Raw genomic sequence first — 17932 nt, 5'->3', positions numbered from 1 at the left:
AAGAATGACTAAGATGGATCAAACAATCCATGCTATTCGGGTTGGGTGTGAAAACTGCAACGGGCCGCATTTGACTAGAGATTGTGACCTAGATGAGAATGGAAACCGAAAGGTTCAAGCTTGTTACTCAAGTGGTGATCGTTTTGATGAAGACTGGAGAAAGCCCAAGAAAAAGTGGTTACCCTATGATGATTATATAAAAAATCCAAGGAAGAAAAGTATGAACAAAAAGGGAGAGGCTTTTACTAAAGAGAAGAACCACCGGTTAAAAAGAAATCTGATTTTGAGACAATGCTCACCCGATTTGCAGCCGCATCTGAAAAAAAGGCACGAGGGAACTGAAGCAGCAACTAAAGAATGCCAAATAATGATGAAAGAGCAACAAGTAATGATGAAGGAACAACAAGAGATGATGAAAAACCAGCAAGCACTATTTAGAAATCAAAAAGCTTTAATCCTCAACATAGAATAACAACTCGGGCAACTAGCTAAGCAATTCAATGAAAGGCCTACGGGAGGACTTCCAGGAAACACTAAACAAAACCCAAGAGGAGTTCACATCCAAGCTATTACCACTAGAAGCGGTAAAATAATCACTCATTTAACGCCCATAGACATAAACAACTCGGACGAGGATAAGGAGGTTCAAGAAGAAAGTCAAGGACATGGATCTGAACAATCCCCACGACGTGGTAAAAATGCCACGGCGTGTCCAAAAGTTGAAAAGAAAAAAATGAACCCGTAAAGCCTTACCGTGCACCATTGCCACTCCCCAGTAGAGCAATTCAAGAGAAGCATGCTGAAGACTATCAGAGGTTTTTAGACCACATAAAGTCTCTTAAAATAAATATTCCATTCCTTGAGGCTTTAATTGAAATGCCAAAATATGCCAAGTTCCTCAAGGACCTTTTAACAAACCAGAAAAAAATGGAGGGACTATCGAAGGTGGTATTAAATGAAACTTGTTCTGCTGCAATGCTAAACATGTTACCGAAAAGGATGGGAGATCCGGGAAGCATAACCTTACAGTGCCAATTCGGGAATCTAGCAACTAGTCATGCTCTAGCCGATTCGGGAGCGAGTGTTAATATGATGCCCTATTCGTTTTTCAAGAAGCTTGATCTCCCCGAACCAAGACCGGTCCACATGGTCATACACTTAGCCAACAAGACCATGACCTTCCCAAGGGGTATATGTGAAGACTTGCTCGTAAAAGTGGACAAGTTTATCTTTCCTGCGGATTTCATTGTATTAGATATGGAGGAAGACGAACAAGTACCAATCATCATTGGAAGGCCCTTTTTGAGCACCGCCTGAGCCTTAGTAGATATTAGAGAGTCTAAACTCACTCTCCGTGTAGGAGATGAAGCAGTCACTTTTGGGGTTAATCGGGCAATTCAACATTCAAGAGCAAGTGATGATACAACTTTTTCTGTCGATATACTTGATGAACTATTTGAAAAGGAGCTAGGAGGGTGGAAAGAAAAAGAAACCGAAGGATTTATGGTGCTTGAAGAAGGTGATTTTGATGCCGAACTAGATCTACAAGAATTGGAGAAGTTACTGGAAGAAAGTGATTACAATGAAGTAATGAAAGAGGCAGAAGAGGCAACACGACATGGTGATATCAACACGTCGTGGTCAAATTTATTTCGCGATCTGACAATAAAAGTTGTGACACCACGACGTGGCAGGAAGCCCATGTCGTGGTGGCTAACAAAAAGCCAAAACTTGAGCTTAAGGCCTTACCCGAGCACTTGGAGTATGCATTCTTGGAAGAAGGGCAACAAAAGCCAGTAATTATAGCATCCAATCTAGCTAAACATGAAACAGAAAGCCTCGTGAAAGTCCTAAAGAAAAGACAAGGTGCCATAGCATGGAAGATAACCGATATTAAGGGGATTAGTCCAGCTTATTGCTCTCATAAGATCAACCTAGAAGAAGGAGCTAAACCCATAGTTCAACGCCAAAGAAGACTTAACCCAAATATGCAAGAAGTGGTTAAAAAGGAGGTGGTTAAACTTTTAGATGCCAATATCATTTACTCAATCTCCAATAGCCCATGGGTAAGTCCGGTACACGTGGTACTAAAGAAAGGAGGAATGACGGTGGTAGCCAATGAAGATAACGAGTTAATCCCAAGAAGAACAGTAACCGGGTGGCGCGTTAGCATCGACTATCAGAAGCTTAATGATGCTACATGCAAGGATCACTTTCTGCTACCATTTATCAATCAAATGCTCGAAAGACTATCCGGACATCTTTTCTATTGTTTCCTTGATGGTTTCTCGGGGTACTTCCAAATTCCAATTGACCCACAAGACCAAGAAAAGACCACTTTTACTTGCCCAAGTGGGACATTTGCATATAGACGCATGCCATATGGGTTATGCAATGCACCGGCTACATTTCAAAGGGGCATGATGGCTATCTTCTACGACATGATCGAGAAATTTATGGAGGTTTTCATGGATGACTTCTCAGTTTTTGGGTCCTTTTTCGAAGATTGTTTATCCAACTTAGACCTAATGTTAGCAAGATGTGAGAAGACAAATCTAGTCCTAAATTGGGAAAAGTGCCACTTCATGGTAAAGGAAGGGATTGTGTTAGGACACAAAGTCTCAAGGTTAGGGATAGAGGTAGATAAAGAAAAAGTTGACACAATAGCTAAACTACCACCCCCAACAAATGTAAAAAGGGTAAGGAGTTTTTTAGGCCATGCGGGATTTTATCGCCGTTTCATTAAAGACTTTTCGAAGATCACATGGGCTTTGACTCAACTTCTGTTGAAGGATGCCCCATTTGAATTTTCTAAGGAATGTCATGAGGCATTTCAATTGTTAAAGGAAAAATTGACCACTACCCCTATTAAGATAGCCCCAAATTGGAGCCTTCCTTTTGAGCTTATGTGTGATGCTAGTGACTATGCGGTGGGAGCTGTTTTGGGCCAAAGAATTGACAAACATTTTCAACCTATCTACTATGCTAGCAAAAACTTGAACCCAACTCAAGAAAACTACACTACTACCAAGAAGGAGCTGCTCGCGGTGGTATATGCTTTTGATAAATTCCGCCCATATCTAGTCTTGTCAAAGACAATTGTATTTACCGACCATTCTGCCCTTAAGTATCTCTTTTCTAAACGAGATGCTAAACCAAGGCTAATTGTTGGGGTGCAAAGTTATCCATGTATGACTTTGTAATGTGTTGAATTTTGTAGACCCACTTGCATGTGGTGCATTAGCCTTTTGACATGAGATAGAGAGTGAGAGAGAGACATGTAAACACCTCTATATAAGGTGGGTTTATTCCACTTGTAGAGGTGTGCTTGAGAGGTGTAAAAGTTGAGTGTGTAAGTGTGTGTTATTTATGTAGATTTAGATCTAGATCCTTTTTTGTAACACCATACATATTCTATACATCTCTTAAACACCCAAATTACCATGTTCATTGTGTATTCTTTAATTCCGCATGCCAAACTAAAGTTCATAATTCACATCAATTGGTATCAGAGCGGGTCTTCGAAGATCAACATGATTTTTTGAAGAACGATTCTCGGTTTGGCAAAATTCGTCACAATTGGAGCGTTTATGGTGAGTCTCTCTCTATGATCTCTCTTAATCTCATTGAATTCGTGCATTGTGTTCTTTATTGTTTGATCGTCTTGTCTCAACGGATCAAATTTCATTTTCACCCCATTGATTGATCCATTTATTGTTGCTTAGATAAAAAATTGAGCCTAAAATTAAAATTCGTTTATTGTTCATGATCCAAATTTCAAGCCTGATTTTCATATTTCGTTACTGTTCATGATGATCAAGAGCCCAAATATTTTAAAGATCCAAAAGAACTCGTTGTTATTCACAAATAAGCCCATACAAGTGTATTAGTTGATCCGACATCTTAATTGTGTGAGCCCAAATTCAATCACAGCTTAGAGAAGTCTTTGATTTAGCCACACGCTTTCAAATGATCAATATCTATGATTTTCTTCATCTTACGCTTTTCATCTGTACATTCCGATTTATAAAAGTCATTCATCGATATTCTTTCGGTTTCTACTAATCACTTCTATGAATCGATGAATATTGGTTATGATTCTAAACTTTTGAATCGATATTCTTTTATATCGATGATGATCACGTTATGATTTTAAAATCGGAAACTGATTTTGAGATCTTATTAATCTTGGATAAGAACGTGATGAACAAGTGATGAAGAATTGTTCGAATAGCTTATTTGATCTAAGCCTGAGCTAAAAAGTTTTCAATTTGTGTTTCTTGATTGACAATTTCGAAAAGTCAAAGATGAGATGAAAAAGTCAAAATCGATGTTCATACGAAATCAATACTGAAAATCATTTGTTGAGTCAGTTGGTATTTAATTTTGGGATATGTTGCTGTCTAAATTGGGTTAGATAGGGTGAAGAGAAGTCGAAATCGATTGGTTGTTGTTGAAATTGGAACTGACTTCGATTTGGGTGTTGAACGACTTGAAATTTTGATGAACAAAAATTGAATGGATTGGATTCGTTTATTCGATGGTCGATGGTGGTGAACTAACTGAGATTTCGCTATGATTGATCAGTTATTTGAGAACGAATCGAAGAGGATCTGATTTCGATTTTGGAAGTTACTCACTTGGGATCGATTGACGAACAGATGGTCGATGTAGTTGGGTCACAAGCAAATGGGTGTAGTAATCGGCTATTGAGCAGTGAGTAGTGATGTGCGAAGACTTGAATGTTGAGTAACGAAAAATTGGTGTTATGAACGAAAGCTAACCTGTTGATGTCGATGATTTTGGGAAGGCCTGTATTAACGAAATGTCGATTCAGTGGGTAAATGTAAATGGTTTAGACGAGATTCAGAGGTTTCGCATGCCTTCGTTTTCGTTAAAATGATGTTGAAAATTTTTTCGTTAAAATGAGCTATGGATTTCGTGATCAGAACTAACGAAGTGAAGAAGAACAAATTTTCGTTAAAACAGTGCAGAGGAAATTTTTTCGTTGATATGGTGATGTTCGTTAACTGAGAATTTTCGTTAGATTTGGGGATGAAGAAACTCAAAAGTTTCGTAAATGGCCCTTAAAGTTTCGATAATTTGGCACTTTTTCGTAAGATTGGATAAAATTTCGCAAGTTTTGAAGAAGTGTGCAAAATTTTCGAATTTGGTCCCTGAAATTTCGACAACATGACAACATTAGTCCAGATTCGACATCAGGGCTGATTTTCGACATTTTGGAGGACAAAAGGCAGAACTTTACGAAACAGTCCCTGGAGTTTCTAAAAATTGGCAGTTTTTGCCCAGTTTCGAATATGAACTGATTTTCTAAGAAATTGAAGAAAATGCATTTCAGGCCCCAACAGTTTATGCGAATTGACGCTTTCTACCCAGTTTCGCAAATGGGGGAGAGTTTCGCATTTTTGGTTGTTTTGGGGCGCACTGGGTCACTGCAGAATGTTGAAATTGACAATTTCTACCCAAATTTAAGAAATTTTGTCAAAGGCGGTCCGTGAACGAAGTTAAAAATTGAAGATTTTTTGGGTTTTCCGGATTAAAGCACAAAGTTTATGCCACATGTTAAGGGGGAGTTTTGACACGAAAAATTCCGAATAGAGCACATTCTCTTTCCTTGATGGTTTTATAATCAAATTTTGATTATAAAAAGGGGGAGAAATTTATATGGAAATTCGAAATTGAATTTTTCATATTACGCGGATTTGAAGACCGAAGTGACCTTGAATTTTTGAAGTTTATGAAATGACGCGATTGGAAATTCGGAAATGTTTTCGGTTCAAAATGGGTTTGGATTTATTGAAGATTTTCGGGGTGTGTTTTTATGCTAAACTTTTGGGTGATTATTTGGAGTTTGAGAAGCTCTTGATCATTCGTTGATGCTCGGTTCATATGGTCTCACATCCTAGAGCCCAAATTGAAGAATCATGGAAGAATTGAAGATTTAAAGTTCATTTCGACATGTGTCACCCTTGAGGCTCGGATCGCGTAGTTGCTCGATTTTGGAAGATTTGAAGTGGGTCATCCATTCCTAACTTTGAGGGGGAGAATGTTGGGGTGCAAAGTTATCCATGTATGACTTTGTAATGTGTTGACTTTTGTAGACCCACTTGCATGTGGTGCATTAGCCTTTTGACATGAGATAGAGAGTGAGAGAGAGAGACATGTAAATGTTGGGTTTTGAGCAAACTAACACTCCTAAGGTGTTCATGCAACCCTAGAAACCTTGGATCTATGTTTGTCTAAAATACATGCAAAATAATTTTCCAAGGTTCATAACCTATCTAGCATACATGGGGTACTTTTAAACACAAAGGATACTAGAAGAATTACATACCTTTGTTAGTGAGTTGATTCCTTGGGAGTTTGAGAGCCAAGCACCAATAATATGAATGCCTCAAATTGAAATCACAAATCACCACAAACTTGGAAAACTTATGAGAGAGCACTCTAATACTCTAGAAATCGGCCACACCTTATGCACACACACATAGTCTCTTTTCAAGCACCATAAGCCTCTTTATATAGTGTAGATGATTAGGGTTATGAACCATGCAAACCCTAATAACCCATGTCTTTTCCTATTCCAAGGATCCATGGGTTAAAAGCTCCATGGATCATCCATGGACTCCCATTCAAGCTTAGCCCATTTCCTTATGAGTGTTAGCCCACACTATATAAGTACAATAGCCCATTATTTAATTAGTCACCTTATGATCACTAAATTAATTCATAATTAATTTAAGATCAATACTAATTAAATAATACAATTTCATATTAATATATTATAACTTATAATATATTAGTAGGCCGCAAAAATACTCTTCTCATAATGTTATCCATATAAATAGTTCGGGTGAAGTGCAACCCAAATGGACCATGCCGGGTCGGGTCAAGTATATACCAAATAAGTTATGGACTTAGACTCCTTATCCAACAGTCTCCCACTTGGATAAGTCTGATAACTGTATTTACCTATATAGCTTCAGGAACCAACCGGCAATCGTAGCTCTCTAAAACTCTGTTGAACTATGAAGCGCCGTTTTAGATAAGTCATCACATAATCCTCTGCTCTCATGATATCAGCCGGACAAATACATGGAACAATGTCTTACTTATTGTCCAACAGTTTGTTTCCCGATTTCCGATTTGTTTGACAAAGAACATAATCGAACACATCAACTTTGTTCTGGCCGGGCCCGATACATAGGTCAAAACAAAATCATCGAGGGGCCCAGATATCGCTTCTATTTCTAGAAGGAACAGATAAACTTCGACTCATATGCTTGTTCTATTACTTATTGAATTGCACACAAAGGCACGTTTTATAACATCAAGTTACTGATGCGTTTACGTGCAATCAATGCACAACCAACTCATAGGTAACAACTCATATCTCTAGGTTTGAAGACTTATATGATATTACCGTCTCACGATCACTCGAGATAAATTCCATGAAGTGATACAAGTGAGCGTGGGTTTATTCCAATACTCATAACTTATGAGTACTCATGAATGTTGTAGCAACCATTGCTATGGCTAAACACCTTTAGTCATCTACAATCCCAATTCATGACAGTCTTGATTCATACCTACTTCCGACATATGACCGACTGTGGAGAGTTTGAATAAACTTATTATTCTGGAAGTCAAAACATGCAAAGCTGAAACAATAGTAAATAATTAACAATGATAGCAACACCTTACTCATAAATAAATCACAACTTTTATTCATCATCAAACGTCGATTACATTTTACAAGTTTCAGTAATAGCTATCTAATTTGTAAAACTAATATCGTCCCTCAGCCCGATGCGTCTCGCATGCCGCAAATGCTTCACTCTCGTCAGTCCCTTCGTAAGGGGATCCGCAGGGTTCTCATCTGACGATACCCTCTTTGCCACGAGGAGTCCCTTTTCTATCTTGTGTCTTATGAAGTGATATTTTCTGTCAATGTGTCGGGATCTGCCATGATCTCTTGGTTCCTTGGCTAAGGCAACTGCACTATTGCTGTCACAGAAAATCTCCATAGGCTCCTTAATAGCTGGTACAACTCCAAGGTCTCCGATGAAGTTCCTCAGCCATATCGCCTCCTTTGCCGCTTCACTCGCTGCTATGTACTCTGATTCACAAGTCGAATCAGCTACAGTCTCCTGTTTGGAACTCTTCCAAGTGATTGCCCCTCCATTTAAGGTAAAGACCCAGCCCGACTGAGAGCGGAAGTTATCCCTATCAGTCTGAAAGCTAGCATCACTATACCCTACTACTCTCAAGTCATCACTCCCACCAAGGGTAAGGATCCAATCCTTAGTCCTCCGCAGGTACTTGAGAATATTCTTTACCGCAGTCCAATGAGCCTTGCCAGGGTTCCCCTGATATCTGCTGACCATGCTCAAAGCGAAGGCCACATCAGGACGGGTACAAGTCATAGCATACATGATCGAACCAACAGCGGAAGCATAAGGTAATCGACTCATCTCAGCTATCTCATCTTCTGTACTCGGGCTCTGAGCCTTGCTCAGTTTGGCATTGCTTTGGATCGGTAATTCTCCTTTCTTGGAATTCTGCATGTTGAACCTTTTCAACACCTTATCCAAGTAGATACTCTGACTAAGTCCAATTAGTCTTTTACTCCTTTCTCTTAATATCCTTATCCCTAGGATATAGGCAGCTTCTCCAAGGTCCTTCATAGCAAAGCACTTCCCAAGTCAGGACTTAACCTCCTGCAAGGTTGGGATGCCATTTCCTATGAGTAGTATGTCATCCACATACAGTACCAAAAAGCTAACTATACTCCCACTAGCTCTGACATACACGCAGGACTCATCTTCACTTCTTGAGAAACCAAAATCTTTGACCTTCTCATCGAAACAAAGATTCCAACTTCGAGATGCTTGTTTCAATCCATAAATGGATTTCTTAAGCTTGCACACTCTATTGGGGTACTCTGCACTGACAAAACCCTCTGGCTGATTCATGTAAACATCCTCAGCCAACTTTCCGTTAAGGAAAGCGGTTTTGACATCCATTTGCCATATTTCATAATCATGAAATGCAGCAATGGCTAGCATAACCCTAATAGACTTAATCTTTGCTACTGGTGAAAAGGTTTCATCATAATCAATACCCTGAGTCTGAGTAAAACCCTTCGCAACCAGTCGAGCCTTATAAGTGTGCACCTTCCCATCCATGTCGGTCTTCTTCTTGAAGATCCATTTGCACCCGACTGTCTTACGGCCTGGTACATTGTCAACCAAGTTCCAAACTTGATTGTCATACATGGATTGTATCTCGCTGTCCATAGCCTCCTTCCATTTAGCAGACTCTGGGCCTGCCATGGCTTCCTTAACACTGTTAGGTTCATCCAGATTTACCAGTGTACTGTCACTGATAAATGTATCACCTTCCGTAGTAATATGAAATCCATAATAAAACTCAGGTGTGTTCCTAACCCTTGTGGAACGCCTCGGAAGTATAGACTCGTCAGCTGGATCAACAGGAATTTCCTCCTCAAGTTGATTGCTAGTGTCTGAGGTTCCTTCACCAATTAAGTCTTGAATTTCTTCAAGGTCAATTTGCCTCCCACTGTCTCCTTGGTTTATAAATTCTCTCTCTCGAAAGACCCCTCTCCTAGCCACAAAGACCACATTCTCACTGGGTCTGTAGAAGAGGTAACCAAAGGATTTTTGTGGGTAGCCGATGAAAATACACCTTTCACTTCGAGGTTCGAGCTTGTCATGAGTCTCGCGCCTCACGAAAGCCTCGCAACCCCAAATCTTGATATGGTCCAAATTGGGAACTTTCCCAGTCCACATTTCATGAGGTGTTTTGGCAACCTTCTTTGTAGGGACTAGATTAAGGATGTGGGTGGCAGTCTCTAAGGCATACCCCCAAAAAGAGATTGGTAGCGAAGCTCGACTCATCATAGAGCGAACCATGTCCAACAAAGTTCGATTACGCCTCTCAGCTACACCATTCAGCTGTGGTGTCCTGGGAGGTGTCAATTGTGAGACAATCCCACACTCCTTAAGATAGTCGAGGAACTCAGTACTAAGATACTCACCACCTCGATCAGATCGAAGCATCTTAATGTTCCTGCCCAATTGATTTTCTACTTCCTGTTTAAACTCTTTAAACCTTTCAAAAGTTTCTGACTTATGTTTGATTAAGTAGACATAACCGTATCTACTAAAATCATCAATAAAAGTCACATAATAGCGATTAGCATCCCTTGTGGCGGTTTTGAATGGTCCACATACATCAGTATGTATAAGGTCCAACAAACCCTCACCCCTTGCACAAGTACCAGTGAAGGGTGATTTTGTCATTTTTCCAAGTAGACAAGACTCACAACTATCATACGACTTGAGGTCGAACGACTCCAAGACTCCATCCTTTTGGAGCTGGCCTATGCGTTTCTTGCTTACATGTCCAAGACGACAATGCCACAAAGATGCTTTATCCAAGCTAGTAGAAGAATCAATACATAATAGATTATTTCCTAAATTATCTACAACCGATACAGCTTCATACACACCATCACAAGGTAATGCTTTAAAATAAAGAACATTATTAAAGAAAGCATTAATACTACCAACTTCATTATCAAAAGAAAAGGTAAAACCTTGTTTGTACAAAGCATGAAAGGAAGTAATATTCCTCGCCATTTCAGACGAGTACACACATTTATTCAAATCTAACTTTAACCTACTATCTAGCAACAAAGTATAAACTCCAATCTTGGCAACAGGTGCAACCTTCTTGTTCCCCATGATTAAGTTTATCTTTCCGTGCTCCACATCCTCACTTCTTCTTAGGCCCTGCAAGTCACAACAGATGTGAATACCACAACCTGTATCAAGAACCCAAGAATTAGAATATGGTGAGTTATTAGACAATATAGTGTAAATACCTGCATAGGATGGTTTCACTTTCCCATCCTTGACATCCTGCAAGTACTTTGGGCAGTTTCGCTTCCAGTGCCCCTTATTTTGACAGTAGAAGCATTCAGCATCCTTAGGGATGGCAGAAGGAGTGATAGAACCACCTTTGGTTCCAGATGAGGAGCCTTCAAGGGACTTTCCCTTGGTACCCTTCGAAAGGTGCTTCCTCTTCTTCCCTTTGCCTTGCCCGATAGCCAAAACAGGGGTAGTAGTAGGAGTAGGAGTAGTAACCGACTTACTCTTAAGACCACTTTCGGCAGTCTTCAGAAGTCCTTGAAGCTTACTGAGTGTGACTTCCTCCTTGTTCATGTGGTATGTCATACGAAATTGATCATAACACGAGGGCAAGGAGTGCAAAATGATATCAATTGCCAACTCCTTAGGGAAGTTCACATTCAGTTTCATTAGACGGTCCACATACCTTTGCATTTTCTGCATGTGGCTTGTGATTGGTTCGCTATCCTTCATACGGGTAGTGATCATGGAGGAGATTATTTCATACCGCTCTTGACGAGCACTCTGATGGTACCTTTCCATCAGATCCTGATGCATCTCAAAACGGTAATAGTCCTCATAGGACTTTTGGAGTTCAGCTGTCATGGTGGCCATCATGATGCATGCCACCTTGGTGGCATCTCTTTCATGTGCCTGATACTCAGCGACCTCCTCAGGAGTAGCAGTGGACTCATCAAGCTCCTTTAGCTCCTTATCGAGGACATATTCCTTGTCCTCGTAACGAGTGACCATCCTGATGTTCCGGATCCAATCCATGAAGATGGAACCATCAAAGATGACCCTCCCACAAAGGTTCATGAGGGAAAAGGAGCCAGTAGGGTTAGAGCCCGAAGCATTGTTGTTGGAAGACATCTGAAAAGAAGAAAACAAGTTTAGATTAGATATATCGAATCCTTAATAATACACCCAAATGTAATATTAAGGCTAGGATCCAACACAATATATTATAACTTAGAAGAGGGATGCCGTAATCTAAGCTATAACATATTTGAAGGTAGGTGAATGACGATTCACCAATTTCCACCATGAAAACGAAATGAATTATTAGGTTTAATTGGTTTTGAAATTCCTAGATTCTTTTGAGATTCATTGAACTTTTCAATGGCGTGTTTCAATCTCGATTGCGCCCTTCAAGTTTTGTGACTGGGATGCCGGGGATCACAAAACAAGGTGTGAATAACCATGCAAATTCACTTGGTACCCTTAATATTATCACCTAATCAATGTGCCGGTTAACCACACACGCTCCACCGATCTATGATAAACATTAAGTCACCCTTCGTGATCCTTACTAGTCCAAGTTAGTGTGCCGGTTAACCACACACGCTCCACCAACGACTTGGTAAGGTACAAAGTGTGAATTTCATGGGTTAGCACCATATTCACATTTTCCTAAAGTAACTAAGATTGGGAATTTATTAAAGGTTTAGTTACTTCATAATATTCATTATACTTTTAATGAGAATTTAAAGTCATTGTCCTACCCGTTCGGCTAACGACCCTCCACCGATCAAGGAAGCGATGGGTGAGAATGGACACCCATTAAGTTGCCATTTTATAGGCAACAACCTTATACCCCCCTTATAGACCGGCTTCGTGAATGAGGCCTACTAACGGTAAAACGACTTAATCTTATACATATATATAATAATTAACCATTAATGTTATAAATAGTATAAGGGTTGAATTTTAACTTTTAAAACTCTAAGGGTTTGGAATTAAAGTATATTAAAGTGTGTGTAACTTTACAAATTCCAAAACTTGAGGACAAGTTTTGAAACTATTCAAAACTTTTCATTTCATAACTTATGAATTAAAGGTTCATAAAATGAAGACTCTTCATTTTCATGTAACTTATGTGTTTTAAGTGTGCATAAATGAAAGTGACCTTTGGAAATCCATAACTTGAGGACAAATTATGGACTCTATTAAAACACATAAATGATCAAGAATTATCAATAAACAATTTAGCAAATAATTCCTATGATCTAACAATAATTCATAAGAACATGAACATCATATCAAAAATTCCAAGAACATATGAACACATATCATCATGCAATTTTGATATAAGCCATTGTAAATGGATTAGCATAAACATTACACCATCTAAAACAGGTTTTATAACACCAAAACAGTTTAGGGTAATGTTTCTAGTCCATTTCCAGCAGCAAAACTCGAAAATCTGCATTCTGAGGCTTCTACTCGTCGAGTGCAGGAACCTACTCGACGAGTAGGATGAATTTACTCATGGACTCGGCGAGTCCCCCCATGGACTCGGTGAGTTCATGCTGCAGAATGCAGAAAACTTGAGTTTTTCAACAAGTTTGCAACAAGTATCAAACAAACAAGCCTAGGCTCTGACACCACTGTTGGGTTTTGAGCAAACTAACACTCCTAAGGTGTTCATGCAACCCTAGAAACCTTGGATCTATGTTTGTCTAAAATACATGCAATATAATTTTCCAAGGTTCATAACCTATCTAGCATACATGGGGTACTTTTAAATACAAAGGATACTAGAAGAATTACATACCTTTGTTAGTGAGTTGATTCCTTGGGAGTTTGAGAACCAAGCACCAATAATGTGAATGCCTCAAATGGAAATCACAAATCACCACAAACTTGGAAAACTTATGAGAGAGCACTCTAATACTGTAGAAATCGGCCACACCTTATGCACACACACATAGTCTCTTTTCAAGCACCATAAGCCTCTTTATATAGTGTAGATGATTAGGGTTATGAACCATGCAAACCCTAATAACCCATGTCTTTTCCTATTTCAAGGATCCATGGGTTAAAAGCTCCATAGATCATCCATGGACTCCCATTCAAGCTTAGCCCATTTCCTTATGAGTGTTAGCCCACACTATATAAGTACAATAGCCCATTATTTAATTAGTCACCTTATGATCACTAAATTAATTCATAATTAATTTAAGATCAATACTAATTAAATAATACAATTTCATATTAATATATTATAACTTATAATATATTAGTAGGCCGCAAAAATACTCTTCTCATAATGTTATCCATATAAATAGTTCGGGTGAAGTGCAACCCAAATGGACCATGCCGGGTCGGGTCAAGTATATACCAAATAAGTTATGGACTTAGACACCTTATCCAACAGTAAAAACCTCTATATAAGGTGGGTTTATTCCACTTGTAGAGGTGTGCTTGAGAGGTGTAAAAGTTGAGTGTGTAAGTGTGTGTTATTAATGTAGATTTAGATCTAGTTTCTTTTTTGTAACACCATACATATTCTATACATCTCTTAAACACCCAAATCACCATGTTCATTGTGTATTCTTTAATTCAGCATGCCGAACTAAAGTGTTACAAAAATATGGTGTACACCATAGATTTTCAACATCATACCATCCACAAACAAGTGGGCAAATCGAAGTTACAAACCGAGCACTAAAACGAATATCAGAGCGATCGGTTGGAAGTAATAAAAAAGAGTGGTCTGATAAGCTTGATGATGCACTTTGGGCATTCCAAACGGCTTTTAAAACACGTATTGGTACTACACCATATAGGTTGGTCTATGGAAAGAATTGCCACTTGCCGGTTGGAATCGAGCATAAAGCATTTTGGGCTTTGAAGATATGTAATTTTGAACTAACCGAACTTCGTGCCAACCGATTGACGCAAATGAATGCCCTTGAAGAACTTAGAAATCAAGCATACACTAGTTCATTAATATATAAGGACAAGACGATGAAATGGCATGACATGAGACTAAAAGGTCATAAAGTGTTTCATGAAGGACAAAACGTGCTACTCTTCAATTCAAGGTTAAAACTTTTCCCGGCAAATTACAAACTAGGTGGGACGGGCCGTTTGTTGTTAAACAAGTTTTCCCACATGGAGCTAATGAGTTTATATCGAGAGACGGAACCCCTTTCAAAATTAACGGACATAGAGTGAAACATTATGAAGAAGGAATGCCAATTGAAGAAAAAGAAGGGGAAATCGTCAAATTCACACGAGCTGAAACAACTTGAAGTGGGAAGGAGTCAGGCTTATGACTCCCCAAAAAGGAAGCACTTGCAGGAGGAAACCCGTGGTTTTGAGTTTGCATTTTTCTTTCCTTTTATTTTGGTTCATATTCTTTTTATTTATTTTTACTTAATACTCAAATTCTTTTGAATTTCTATGAAATTCAACGTGTAACGCCCCGTTCCTGGTACGCATCAGCTCATTTAATATATTAATTTTATAAAAGCTACTCGACGAGTTGGTAGCCCTAACTCATCAAGTAGATGCCAGATTGGACGCAGGGATTTAAATGGTCTACTCGGCGAGTCGAAGCCTTGACTCGACGAGTAGGTCTGTCAGGAGGAAACCCTATTTTCGGGGTTTTGCACCCTATTTAAGCCACTTAACCCTTTTGGGCCTCCCTTACCAGCCTCCCTGTCCTCCAAAACCCTAATTTGTCGTGAGCTTCATCCTTCAGAGATTATTTGAGGTTTTGAGTGTGTTTTTGTGATATAGAAGAGAGTTGGAAGAGCTTGGAGCCATCAAGCTTGTGGAGAAGATCAAGATCCAGGCTTTCATCCATCTTTGGCAACCTTCTGAGGTAAAAAGCTCTTAGCTTGATAACACATTGCTTAGATCTCTCTTAGTGTTGATTTATGGGTCTTTTTAATCCCTTTGAGAAGGATAAGTTACTCTCCATGGGTTGTATGCCAATCAATCCCTTTTTCCTATGTTATTTATCCTCTAGAACAATAAAAGAGGTCTTGAACCCGTTTTTGTCCAAGAAATGGTCATGTTCACAGAAGTAGGTTGCTATAACTTGAGTTTGGGTCCATTTGAGGTGTGCAAAGTCATCAAGTCTCTAACTTTATAGAAATGGACCATGGAAAATATCTGGATCTGTAATTTGGAGCCTTAGAAGTGTGAAATCAGCTGTTTAGGTTAGATCTGCAAGGGACTTGACGAGTTCATATGGGAACTCGGCGAGTCTGATCAAGGATCCTCGATAATGTTCATGAAACTCGACGAGTTGGATCATCGTGTCCCTTTTCTGACTATGCTAGGACTCGACGAGTCTGAGGACGACTCGATGAGTTAATTCGTCCAGACGCGAAGATGGGTAGCATGGGAACTCGACGAGTCATAGGGTGACTCGGCGAGCCGAGTCGCGATTTTAGGGTTTCTGAGTTCTAGAAATCGACGAGTCAATAGGCTGACTCAGCGAGTTAGGTCAACCTGGAAGGTTGACTTTGACCAAAATGTTGACTTTGACCAGGGGTAAAATGGTCATTTTACCCTAAGCAAGATTTGCCAGATTTCTGACTAAGTATTATTATATAGTGGTAGCCGAGGAGTTGTGGGAGCAGCCAATAGAGATTCCTCACGCACGAGTTCAACATTCAGTTTGAGAGGTGAGTCTTCTCCTATAGGAACGAGTCTAAGGCAGCAAGGCCGGCCCGTTTATGTGTGATTGTATGTCCCGGGGTTAGCCTGATGTAGATTTTATGTTCCGGACTTTGGTCTGATGTCGAGGCAAGCCCGATGAAGTTAGTATGCTTGATGTCTTTGTGATTCTTGCATGTGTCTGATTACGTGTTTCGGACTTTGGTCCGATGCCGGGGCAAGCCTGAGGAATGTTAGCTTTCATGTTATGTTTATGTTTATGTTTATGTTATGTTTGTTGATATGATATGTATACCGGACTTCGGTCCGATGCCAAGCGGGGCCTGATGCAGGGGCTAGGCCTAAGTTATGCCGGACCTCGGTCCGATGCCGGGCGGGGCCCGATGCTGGGCGGGACCCGATGCCGGATTTGTCTGATGCCGGGCGGGGTCTGATGTCGGATTCGTCCGATGCCGGGTGGGGCCCGATGCAGTGGGCTAGGCCCAATATGTGATTATGTGTATGGTGTGTGGTAGCTTGGGGGAACTCACTAAGCTTCGTGCTTACAGTTTTCACTTTTGGTTTCAGGTACTTCCACTAGCAAAGGGAAGGGCTCCGGATGATCGCATGACACACACCACAGTTTCAGCCTGGGATGTTTGGACTTTGATATTTTCTTATATGATTTTGATACAGTATTTTGACATGATGTTTTGGGATACACAAATTATGGTTTTCTTTATGATGATGGATGACTTATGCTTTTATTATAAATGATTTTAAAAGAAATTTTTGGTCTGTATTTTTGGGATGTTTTAAGTTGGTATCAGATCCTTGGTTTGAGGGATTCAGGCACGCTCTCGGGTGTGTCTGAACTCAAACTAAGGAATTGGTTGGAAAATTTTCAAAAGAAAATCATTTTTATAAAAAGAACTTTGAGAAAAAGAAAAGAATTTTGAAAAGAGAAAAGGACTTTGAAAAAGATAAAAGGGTGTGGTGCATGCAATCAGCCGAGCTCAAGTAAGTACTCCCAAATTACCCATACAAGTTTATGTTATGTTATGATTATCAAATTTATGAGAATTTCATGTGAGTTTAGGACTAAGGATATAGGAAGGATGCCTTATGTGCCTGTTATATGTATCTCAACTTATGAACTGCACGCTAGTACAGATTAGTAAGGGATAGCCTGAGAGAGATATGCTTGATTATGTTTACTCGATGCTCGAATGCTGCTTGCTTTGTGCTTTTAGGAAGTTTTACTTATCTTTTACTAACTAGTAAGTGAATATGTTACGTTACATATTGCGAGGATTAAATAATTTCAGAAGGTTAGGTCTAGCTCTATTGCACAGCTCTTGTTTGAGTCCAACCGTTGTAGGGTAGGATCTCTCATTCAAAGAATTATCTAGTCTTAGTGATATGTAATAGTATTCACGAGTTAGTTAGGGGGAGGTAGCAGGGACTTCTTATGCAACTGATAGTGGAGAGTGGGTTGGTGATTACCCTAGGGCAAGCCTAGGATGAGAGTAGCAACGAGCAGTGGTAGTAGATGGGACTTGGTGGAGTCGAGGCAGTTC

The 17932-nt window shown here is 39.6% G+C and overlaps 1 protein-coding gene across 1 annotated transcript; it reads left to right on the top strand.

Moving 5' to 3' along the window:
- Positions 1 to 927: 927 nt before the first annotated feature.
- LOC145158245 (uncharacterized) lies at positions 928 to 14995 on the top strand. Its single transcript, XM_079077166.1, has 5 exons — positions 928 to 1189; positions 1361 to 1608; positions 1695 to 3189; positions 14305 to 14716; positions 14818 to 14995. Exons 1-5 carry the CDS (start codon positions 928 to 930, stop codon positions 14993 to 14995), a joined length of 2595 nt encoding a protein of 864 aa, XP_078933292.1.
- Positions 14996 to 17932: the final 2937 nt, after the last annotated feature.

The sequence above is a fragment of the Lactuca virosa genome, chromosome 2, assembly GCF_052849685.1.
Source record: "Lactuca virosa cultivar CGN04683 chromosome 2, Lactuca_virosa_CGN04683_v6, whole genome shotgun sequence".
Taxonomy (NCBI): Eukaryota; Viridiplantae; Streptophyta; class Magnoliopsida; order Asterales; family Asteraceae; genus Lactuca; species Lactuca virosa.
This window is presented reverse-complemented; position numbering and strand designations above follow the sequence as displayed.